Below are 10,122 nucleotides of genomic sequence, written 5' to 3' on the forward strand. Positions count from 1 at the left end.
ATATTGCAGTTATTAACTTCTGTATCTTTCTTGTCAGAATCTGAGTTCCCCTAGGCAAGGACAAAATTGCCCCCACTTCAGCCACTGTCTATATAATATCTAGTTCATGGTGTATATTCAGTAACTTTTGGACTGAACAAAAGGGAAGAAGAGACTAGAAATCAAGTTTACTTTGATCTCTCTGAAGACTTCCTATTAGTTAATAAGAATGAGCATGAGGCAGAGAGTTATTTATCAGTCACAACAGCCTAGTTTTCCCTGCAATTCCTGTTTGGCTGTGTCCAGATATCCTCCACTGAAAGAAATTTGTGTTCTAACTTGATGAGCCAGTGTTCCTCATTTCATTTCATTTGGGTCTCTGCTCAAGCAACCTCTAGTCAAAAGTCGAAAGACTGCCCCAAAAACCCTCCTGAAGCTAACACACACATGCACTTACACACACCATTTCCTCTATTTCCCCCTTTCTTCTTCACCTTATTGGCCTTCATAGCACTTAAATGTATTTACAATGTAATATCATAGGTATTTATTATTTCCTCACTATTTTAGAATGAGAACTCTGTGAGTGTGGAGGCTTGGTCTGCTCTGCTCCCCAGTGTATCCTCTGTGCCTCCCAGGGCCTGGCATCCAGTAAGCACTAAGTAAATGTTTACTATGGAATGAATGAATGGACCCTGACTCAGGTAAGAAATCATTAAGTCAGCAGTTCCTAAGGTGGGTCCTGTGATGTTAATAGATGTTCCACAGAAAGAATTCTGGGCCAGACAGAGTGAAATGGGTTTTCTTACTGCGGGACGCTTTATAGCATTTACTATGTCACTGTACAGACTCTTGAGAGTCCCCTGGACTGCAAGGCGATCCAACCAGTCCATCCTAAAGGAGATCAGTCCTGGGTGTTCGTTGAAAGGACTGATGCTGAAGCTGAAACTCCAATACTTTGGCCACCTCATGTGAAGAGTTGACTCACTGGGAAAGACCCTGATGCTGGGAGGGATTGGGGGCAGGAGGAGAAGGGGACGACAGAGGATGAGATGGCTGGATGGCATCACTGACTTGATGGACATGAGTTTGGGTAAACTCCGGGAGTTGGTGATGGACAGGGAGGCCTGGCGTGCTGCGATTCATGGGGTCGCAAAGAATCAGACAGGACTGAGCGACTGAACTGAACTGAACTGAACTGTACATCGGGAATCTCCAGTCAGGGAGTAGACTTGGAAGGTAATACGTCCAAAACACACAAAACTTAGGCACGGGTGTTCCATACACCTGTAGGGTAGGAGATGAGGGATGTAGCGCTGCACTCTTGTTTCACTGACCTGGGATTCAGCATCTAAATGTGACCATGTACCAGCTGGGTGGACTTGGTGTACTTTGAACCTCCCCTTATTATGTGATGGATAAGATACACACACAAAGGTGCTGCTCCTTATTTTAGTTGTGTATATGGCATTGCCTACAAACAGTATGTCAAGTGGGGAACTACTGACATTTGCCCTCTTGAGCATAGGCAAGTGGGTAAGATCATTCTACAGTATTTTATAGTAGTAGCCAGACCCAGAAAAAAAGTCATCGTTAAAATAATTTTAAAATATGCATGGAATTGTGACTAATTTATAATTATACCCAAAGGCTGAAGCAAAACATCTGCACACACATATATTTAAAGTTCAGGCCAAGTGTTTTTAAAGTGGCATTTAGGAAACCTCTACGTGTTTATCTGATTTCATGCCTTATTAGTTACCAAAAGGGAAACAAACAGTTTTAAACAGTGTAGAGGAAAAATAAAGAACGGCATTGTAAAAGAAAAAATATCTTTCTAAAGGATCGCCAACACATGCTGAGGATAGGACCTTATAAGCTTTCCATCAAGAAAGGGCATTTAAGCAATTCAGTAAAGAGCATGGGATCACCTATCACCAAAGAAAGCTGCTTCATGTCACAGCAGCATGTGTTTCCTTGGAACCTGGAATTCATCCACTGGGACACACACATCGTTTCAAGAGTCAAAGTCATGTGAATGTCCTGTCTCTAGAGCCTTCTTTTACTTCTTTGCAAATGATCTGGATGGAAAACACATGTTCCTTTTAGGGAACATAGGAAAAATTATCACAAGAATAATGACAGCCACCTTGTATGGGATAATAACAGCTGCCAGGTACCTTCACTGTTATCGCACCTGCAGGTGGGGGGTCCCATCACACCATGTGCGGAGACCCACTGGACAACAAGTAACAGTCCGATTCCCACCCCAAGTGTGTGAGATCCCAAACCTGGCACTCGATCCACCATCCTTTCCCACCTCATTAAAGCACATGGCTTTGTGAAAGCCCTGTAGCCAAACATCAACTTGCTAGCCTGTTATGTATGAGTGGCCCATAAACTCCTGGGGTTGAATTCTGTTCAAAAAATGAGCATATTTAGCAGGAATTGTATCAAAAATGTCTAAAGAGAAATTGATGCTATTCAAATATTTATGCTGTCTTGTAAAGGTGTGTTCAGTCTTTCATTGGACCATACATCCCCATTTCAAAGAAAAACTCCTATTTAGCCTCTGTTTACCAGGTACTGTGCCAAATGCTCTGCTCACAAGGGGAAAAAGCTATGGTTTTTGCCCAGGTAGCACTTCTATGGAGGGAATACAGACTTTAAAGTCTTTATTATCTAGTCTTATAAGTAAAGAAAGGGGTACGTAGAGGATGCTACACAGTAGAAAAAGGGCTCCTTGCCTGAGCTGGAATATCAGTGGCAGGGGGCGGGTGGTGGGGGTTCCTTCAGAAAGAGGGACTTTTGAGCAGAATCTTCAATGATGAGCAGGTACAGAAGAGAAGGGAAGAACACAGCCTGACACAGGAACTGTGCAATAGGCTCTTAAATCAACACCTGTTGAATGAATAGCACCCTGGGCAGAAGGGCAGGAGATAGGTGATTTTTAGAAAATATTTGCTTATCTGGCTGTGCCAGGTCTTGGTTCTTAATTGTGGCATGCAGGATCCTTGATACTTGTTGCCACATGAGGATTTCTTTTTGTGGTTGTGGCATATGAACTCTGTTGCAGCATGTGAAATCCAGGTCTCCAACCAGGGATCGGATTTTAACTCACAAGGCTGGATGATGGAGCCACTCTCTGAGATAGGATGTGGGAGGGGAGAAAATCTTCTATCCCTCCCCATTCCATAGCCCTGAATAAATGGCAGAACCAGAGCAAAACTATCTAAAACAGATACCTCTGCTTTGTCCTCATCTGCCCACACACAGCTGACTGCCCAGAAGGGGACATCTGACCTGCACTGGAACCCCCCTAGTTCCTCTTCTCCAGATACTGAAAGGCTGAGTCTGTTACCTGGGATGATCTGAGCTCTTTTCATGGAGAATGTCCTGGAGGCAGTGCTGTGGTGAGCCTGCCATAGGCCAGCCAGTCTGAATGGGACAGAGTGTACATGAATAGTAGGATAAATCCATCCTCAAAGGAAGAAGCAAGGGCATGAGGCAGACGAGGGAAGCAAAAGAGAGATGGAGATGGCCGTCATGTGGCTCCATGAGAGTGAGGGACAGCTTGACCCCTGGCTTTCCAGCACCGGTGTCTCTACCCCTGTCACTGGGTTCTAGTGAATTTGTATTTCTTACACTTAAATATACACTAAAGCAAGAAACATGAGTTCAGTTTTTGGACATGTTTAACTGTAGTGCTTGTGATGAGCAGCCGGTTGGCACATAGATTAGAAGACATTTTATGATTAGAAGAAAGATATGAGACTCTGGTTTCCAAACTCACCTATTTTTCTCCATTTCTAACACAATTCTGGTTTGTTTGTTTTTTTTTCCTCCTCCATGGCAGACACTATAAAGAATGAGAAATACCCTGAAGCACTGGTTGTGCTTTTGATCAGCCACGTGAAAAAACAGGCATAATAATCTGACTCAGCCAGCATTGCAGGACCATATAAGAATGGAATATCATCAGAGGGCTTAGGAAAAAGAAAGGACCCAGAGAACCTGTAGAAAGGGCAGCAAGAAGGAAGAGGAAAGAGGTCTTCAGCAAAGTGAGCTTTCTACCTAGAGCCATGCTGGGTAGACTGTGGGACTCTGAGTGCTTTCCAGGGCTTCCTGTGCTTAGCACTGAGCAGGTGTTATCTATCTAAAGACAGCTCTATCTTTAGATTATGGTCCTCACAGGAGCCCTGTGACAGAAGTATTTGTGGTTATTATTCCCGTTTTTCGGTTTGAATACTGATTCACAGTGGTGTCAGGGTTGGACCACTGGGGCTAATCGTTGCTCTTCCTGTCTTTACTGAACAATAAGAGAAGGGACTGGCAACTTTTGGCAGCTTCATGGAGGAGTAGTTGAAGACCCCCGACTGACTCCACACACCTGGAACCACATCAAAGAATGGCACTGGGAATCAACAAGCACCCGTGAACAGAAAGGAGGTGAAGGAAGCCACCATTGAAACGTATTTACATCTTCTGAACCACAGTTCAAACCAGGAAGACCCCGGGGACCAAGCCCTACCTAGGATATTGTCTCTACCTCCTCGTTCATCACCCCCAAGTGGGAGCCAATGGTGTGAAGGAAGGTGGATTCTACCACTTGAAGAGCTGGAGCCTTTGAGCCCAGGGGTGACAGTGCAAGGTTGCAGGTGGTGGAGAGAGAAAGAGAGCCCAGAGACGAAGCCCATTTGCAAGAGCTCCTGATCAAAGGTGCTGTTTCCCTGCACTCACTCACGGGGCTGCTGGGGCTGGGCGGCCAGGGGCTAAGGCTGCTGCCTTTGGTCCCCTGAACTCCCATGCTGATGGCAGTATATTCAGTGCTGAGGTGAGAACAGCCCATTTGGAAAACTAGATAGAAGCCCCTTGACTTTTCTAAATTTCAGTTTAACTCAGTTCATAAGAAAGAGAGAATAATACCGACCTGACAGGACTGCTGCGTGGACTAGATGAGATGATAATGGAAAGTGAAACTCTAAAGGATGACACTCTGGCTTGATTATTGCCTGATTATGTGGTGCCAGCTGACATCTCTCCTTTCCATGACAGTACACTTAAAGAAAAGCATTTGCTCAGCAGCTGCTGAAAATAATCGCCTGAATTGCACAGAGCAGGTGGCTGGGAAATCCTAGAATGACTACCATGACTCTTGGACCGTATCTTCCCTACAGTCCCCCTCAGGACGTTTAGTGCCACGTTCCTGGGTCTGTTTCTCTAGATATATAGTTTTCCTCTGTTCCAGTGTAGCCCATATGTTGAAATACTACAGCTCATAAAACTCAGTGTAGGGATATAAGGAAACGTTTAACAAAGTAGTGCCTCCATCAGGAATGGTCAAGACTGTTAATTCAAATTAAAAAAAAAAAAAGACTCCACAAAAAGCTAATTCTTTAAGACACTATTTGCAGAACAAATTCCATCTTTGTGGCTACTGCCAATCACTCTGGACAGTTTATGACAGAAAAATCATCTTTTTCCTTAACAACGTGTCCTTGAAAGATGCATAATATCATCTCAAAACTTAACTTGTTCAATGCAGAGATTTAAAAAAATTGACCTTCATCTCTTACCAAATATCTTCATCACTTGATTTACAAAAATCCCTTCCAGAAAAACAAATAGTTTCCACTTAGAAATACATTTAAACATGAAACCTCATAAAAATAAAGACAAATATTATCCATTGGCTTTAAGATGTTTAGAAGTTGTCCATCCCACCTCTGTTTCAGTACTCTGTGATCAATTAATCCATTATCAAGGTTGTCAGCTGGATAGAAAGATGGCATCTGCTCCTCACCACTGGCTGGACTGGAGGACTGTTCATCCCTGTCACCAAGAAACAAAAGGTGGGTCTAGGGTATTCAACTGTTGCTGTCATGGTGACTCTGAAGGTATAAATCAGCCCAGAGTAAACACTATGATCTGTGTCCATTCCAAGCTCCACATTAGAGTCATGACTGAAAGGGTTGAAAGAAAAACCCTCTGGGCCATCTCACTCACTACCAGTTAATACATGCCGGGAGGTGGATGATGCCAGTCCACTGTGCTGTTTTCACTCATCTATCACATTTAAAAATGGTATTATTGATAATCCTTTCCTTTATGAAACAATGGTAATAACAATATACCTTTGTTGATTAACATTATTATTTGCAAAAAAAAAAAAAAAAAAAAGAAATTCTATATCAGATCCTTTCTCTCTTCCCTGCCATCTAGGGGGACCTTTTATTATTTGTGGAATTTCATGATCTTTGAACCACTCTTCACTAACTCCCTCATCTTCTAACAGTACAACTGAAAGGAAGGCAACTTGCTTACCTCCACAGGCTACTCAGTAACAGCACCCATTACCTCAGTTTTCCAACTTTCCAACTTCCTGTCCAGTGATTTTTCTACCGGCTTCAACAAGAGCAACACAAAAGCAACTGGATATACTCCTTCCTGTTATATATTCCTGTCATTTGCCTAAGTCTGAGTTGGAGGCCAAGCATCCTGTCCATATGTGGCCTGTAAATTTTTTTTCAAAGTAACATACCAGGCAACTGTTAGCCACTAAATGAAATTTACACTCAAGTTGGAACCCATCTGTAAACTCTGATCTAGGCTGCCACTTTATAAACTCTTTAGAGGGAGTCCTAAGCATCATTTATTCTACCCACTTCATTCTACAGTTGAAACTAAGAAAAGTCAAGCAGATCTCCAAGGTTAGATGAGTAGCTAATATCAGAACAGAGATTCGGAATCCAGTTTTAATACCTAGCTTCCGGGTTCTTTTTACTACACTAAATTTCCTATCTTTATTAAGAACTTATTAAAATTATTTAACTAAATAAATAGCACATTCTTATACATTTTTTCTATTACTATGACTCCCACATGACAATATATTTGTCAAGTGCCTACATATTTGACAATAAGCAAATATAGCCAATAAACATTTTAACTAACTATAACCTATAAACCTACTTGAAATTGTGATTTTGCACCAGAATAATTGAATCTGAATGTAAAACAACACAAACCTTAGAGTCAGCTATTTACTGGGTAGAATGACGTGTCCCCACTCAGCCCCTGGAAAACCAGTGTTCTAAGTCATGGTTACATTTCAAAACGGCTTTATAAACCACATTAATAATGCTTAATATTTAACAAAAGACTATATTTTAGTGTGGGAGGAGGAGATATTTTCTCAAAGATTATGATACTCTGAACATCAGTGTGATTAACTTTGGAAGTATGTATTATTTTTCACAGCCTAGAGATGAAGCAAAAGGAGTGTCAACATTTAATGCAATCAATCCAAGTCAGTGGTAGGACCAGGAATGATGCCCAGACTTCCTGGCAGTCCAGTTAGTTCTCATTTACTAGAGAACATTATAAACTGCTTTGCAGTGGAAAAAGAGGCTGTCAGTTTTCTTCCAAGCTGTGTCTAAGGCAACATCAATATTCCAGTCAACTGAGGGGAACTTCCAGCTCAAGAGTCCAACTCATCCAAGAATGCTGGGAAATTACTTTGAGCTCTATATGAGGTTTACTCCCTCCCTGTGCTGCAAAGGAGTAAAGGCATACAATGGGAACTGCATCAAAAGTCACATATCTTTTACACAAATGTATCAAAACAACATTTAGAAGAAATTCCTCAGATAAATCAAATGGTAGACTCTCCAGACCAAATGTGGGCCATTCCTTCAAGCTGACCTATCCCCCTCCTGGTCCCAAATATCCAAATTCTCTAGAAATCAAATTACCTCAAAGTAACTAAGTTAGAGCTCTCTAACATTGTATTGCTTATAAAAAAGCAAGACAGAAACAGAGTTTTACAGATATACTGAAAAAAAAAAAAAACTAAAGTAAAAACATGGAATGGATTTCATCAAACATCACAATCTTATTTAAAAAATTAATGAATGATCAGAATGCAGTAGTTATTTAAATTTAGAAATCTGGCAAAAAGTTTCAAATATCAAAAAAACAAATCAGAATGCCTAAATGATCCTGGGGAATACATTATAAAGTGAAATTTTTAATTTTATAATTTTTGTTATCATTCCTTTTTATGGCAGAAGTCAATGATTTTTAAAAAATAACATCAAAACCTCAAAACCATCACAAATTTTTCTACAAGACTTCTCTGGGATGCTACCACGGCATTCAGTGCTCCAAGAACACTCTTGAAATCCAGTGTAGCAAAAATCTTTAGAAAATCATATTATGAAGGCCTCTAGAAGAGAATATAAATTAGTTACTATAAAGAATCCTGGGCAAATAAGTAAATACACACATAAATAGCTTTGGGGAAAGCAAAGAAGCAGAAAAAGATGCCTTCTTCAAGTCCTAACTTTAAGACCTAAGCTCAGGAGTTCATTTCTGCTTGTGTTAAATTTTAACTGCTTGTTACAGGGATTTCTATACAGTAACTTCAGGCTTATAAGTCTTCCCTAACGAATGGAGTTGGAGTTTAAAAACCTGGTGCATTAAAAGAAAAAGTATCTTGATTCATAAAACTTTGCAAATAGTGTTACTGTACACACAAGCTGAAAATGGTCACAATTTTCAACAAAGTTTAAACTCCATATGCCATGCTACAGCCATCTTAGTGAAAGCACAGAATCAAAAATAAGGCCATTCATGAACACTTACTCTGCTTGTGTGACCGGGGCTGTTTCTCCAGGGGACTTCAGCTCTTGACTCTTCTGCTTATATTTTTTAATTAAATCCATTAGAACAGCCTGGTGCCCAATTTTCTTTACCAATTGCTGAACCATCCGATCATTAAGTGCTAGGAGAGCAGCCCCACTTACTTCTTCCTCTGGGAAAAAGAGAAAAAATCTCTACCTGTCTGTTGGGTAAAATACTGTAAAGCACGGTACCCTGAGCAGGCAGAATCATTTCTCATGTTAAAAGGAGCATCTAAACTTGTGCTCTGCAGTTATAAAAATTATTTGTGGTTTTGCAAAAATAGAACACTAATATTGCATAATTCCAAATGTATGTCTGCTCCTAAGGAAGTACTGCAACATGGAGTCATAATAAAATTTTTTACATCCACATTAATGCCTCCCCTCTTCTGATTCTACCATTGTTTTCATAAGGAAAAACATTCTTTTTGGAAGAGTATTCTTAGTGTACCTCCCAGGCAATAATCAATACTTGTAAATCCAACATTATACAAAGCTGCCTAAAAATGCACATCCTGGACAAAAGCAATATCAAATGTATATACCAAATATTTATTTTAAGTAACCCAAGATTTATTTTGAGTTCTTTTTGAAATAATTAGATTTTCTCATGGATACTAGGTCAAATGCAAACTCTGCTACAGTTGGTAAAGAAATGAAAGTTTCCTACTGCAGCAACTCCACATCAATGTTCACATGCATTAGGAGAAAAGAAATCAATGACAGAGGACACTCAATATCTCTACTGCTCAATTAACATTTTTGAAAGTATAAGCAACTCACCTTGAAACCTATGTACTAGCTCTCCTAAGTTTTTCTCCACCAGCCAACTGCAGACCTGATCAACTGACCAAGTTTCCATGGCTGTATCCTGTAAATACACCTGTAGAATAAAAAGAGGATTCTTCAGTTTCTCTTTCTGACTGTTGTTCTTCTGTTTAATTTTAGCAATCAGCAGTCTAAGCCTTTCCTTTGCAGACTCTTTGAGACTCTCAATACTAAGCTTCTTTAAAATTATTGTTTTCCGAATACACATCTGAAAGTTGCTAATAAAACAAATACCCGTTTTGAAAATGAGACCAGTTTGAACCTATGTCTTAGTCTCATTTTTCAAATTTCTTCACCTTCTCCTACTTTTTTTCCACAGGCATCCCTCAGGTTTACTAACAGGCAGCTAGAGACATACAGTGGTACTCAGTCCTGTACCATTAACACCCAGTTTTCTTCACAAAGAAAAGAAAGGTGTGAAATTCACCACTACTAGGCTTATCAGGAAGTGGTTGACATTTACAAAAGGGGTGGGCAGGGGAGGAAGGGAGGAAGGATGGAAGGATCAGATAAAAGCCTGACAGAGATACTTAGTAAACCCAGACTGATTAACCCCTTGCAGCTCCCAACTCAAGAGAGAGAGCTTGTAACTGCTTCTTATTGCTTCGTTTTAGCAAGAGGACCAAGTAGG

General features: G+C 40.5%; 1 protein-coding gene across 5 annotated transcripts in view; it reads right to left on the reverse strand.

Annotated features, from left to right (window-relative positions):
- Nucleotides 1-9,892, reverse strand: part of SAMD3 (sterile alpha motif domain containing 3) — a 45,060-nt gene extending 35,168 nt beyond the window's left edge. The window contains exons 1-5 of one of the 5 annotated variants that reach the window (XM_060419281.1): nt 9,788-9,892; nt 9,447-9,546; nt 8,626-8,794; nt 5,704-5,811; nt 3,773-3,838 (exon numbers count right to left, since the gene is read on the reverse strand). In XM_060419281.1, coding sequence (XP_060275264.1) covers nt 3,773-3,838; nt 5,704-5,811; nt 8,626-8,794; nt 9,447-9,525 — 422 coding nt within the window. In that variant the 5' untranslated portion in view covers nt 9,526-9,546; nt 9,788-9,892. Of the gene's footprint in view, nt 1-3,772; nt 3,839-5,703; nt 5,812-8,625; nt 8,795-9,446 lie in introns of all 5 variants that reach the window. The other 4 variants (XM_015097408.4, XM_060419279.1, XM_042253459.2 and 1 more) reach the window with 4 other exon arrangements.
- Nucleotides 9,893-10,122: the final 230 nt, after the last annotated feature.

The sequence above is a fragment of the Ovis aries genome, chromosome 8 (genome assembly GCF_016772045.2).
Source record: "Ovis aries strain OAR_USU_Benz2616 breed Rambouillet chromosome 8, ARS-UI_Ramb_v3.0, whole genome shotgun sequence".
Taxonomy (NCBI): domain Eukaryota; kingdom Metazoa; phylum Chordata; class Mammalia; order Artiodactyla; family Bovidae; genus Ovis; species Ovis aries.